This window comes from Temnothorax curvispinosus, unplaced genomic scaffold (assembly GCF_003070985.1).
Source record: "Temnothorax curvispinosus isolate PA1 unplaced genomic scaffold, ASM307098v1 QBEX01004986.1, whole genome shotgun sequence".
NCBI lineage: Eukaryota > Metazoa > Arthropoda > Insecta > Hymenoptera > Formicidae > Temnothorax > Temnothorax curvispinosus.
Genome location: NW_020214766.1, coordinates 1692 through 2822, shown reverse-complemented (window position 1 = coordinate 2822; position 1131 = coordinate 1692). Strand labels below are relative to the sequence as shown.

The 1131-nt window shown below is 48.4% G+C and overlaps 1 protein-coding gene across 1 annotated transcript; it reads right to left on the bottom strand.

Moving 5' to 3' along the window:
- Window positions 1-64: 64 nt before the first annotated feature.
- Window positions 65-871, bottom strand: LOC112454310 (uncharacterized protein K02A2.6-like; the record flags this gene model as incomplete). Its single annotated transcript, XM_025015608.1, has 1 exon — window positions 65-871. A coding segment is annotated over exon 1 (807 nt), but the record flags the coding sequence as incomplete, so codon positions are not given.
- Window positions 872-1131: the final 260 nt, after the last annotated feature.

Here is a 1131-nt window from a genome sequence, read left to right as displayed (position 1 = left end):
GCTTTGGCATGCTCGCTATGGCACTGGTTGCTTCTGGATCAGCTGATATGCCATGCGCATTCACGATTGAGCCTAGGTATTTGATTTCTTCCAGGCCAAAGCGACATTTTTCGGCTCTGAGTCTCCATCCTCTATCTTGCAGGCGTTGGAGAGTTTTGAACAGACGTTCGTCATGCTCTTTGCGAGTACGGCCTCTGACTATGACGTCATCAAAATATGCAGACACTCTTTCGAGACCCTCGAGTGTGTTGTCCATAGCTTGTTGAAAATCAGTCGGTGCTGTTTTGAGGCCGAACGGTTCTCGAGTATACCTGTAAAGTCCAAATGGTGTTACTATAGTAGTGATCTCACGGTGATCTTTGTCAATTTCGAGCTGGAAAAATGCGTCACTAAGATCCAGTACGCTGAAATAACGATTTCCGTTAAGTTTTGCATTGATGTTATCAACAGTAGGCAGGGGGTGGCTGTTGCTGATTAAAACGCTGTTGACACCTGTCGAGTAGTCCCCACATAGGCGTATCTTGCCATTCTGCTTCTTTGCGATGACGATTGGCGATGTCCAGTTTGAAGTTGCTACCGATTCAATGATGCCAAGGAATTCGAGCCGTTTCAATTCTTCGGCGAGTAGAGCTTCTATCGCATACGGGATCTGTCTACATTTTGACTGGACTGGACGAGCGTCTCTGGCAATATTAAACTTCACTTTGAAATTGCTACAAGTTCCCAAATCGTCGGCAAATAAAGTCGGAAAATGTTGAAGGACGTCCTCGAGGTAAACGTTGTGTTGTGATGTGACCCCCTGGTCACTCTTCAAGAGGTTAGGTGTGACCCCCTGGTCACTCTTCAAGAGATTAGGCGGCTGTGCGTACATCTGGTGCACGCTTGATGCCCTTGATGTCGGCGAGGTTGCGGGTTGTGAGTCTAACGCGGGACTGCCCGGATGCAGCTCGGATAACGGCGTTGACCACAAGTTAAGGCTATCGATGGCGTTAAGACCGAATAGGTTAACTCCGTTGCGCGACGCGACATTAATATAAACTTTACCTTCGCGGCCGAGTGCTCGGATCGTACAGTAGAATCTGCCGATAATGTCAAGTTCACTCCCGCCAGCGTGTTCAACGGTATCGCTCG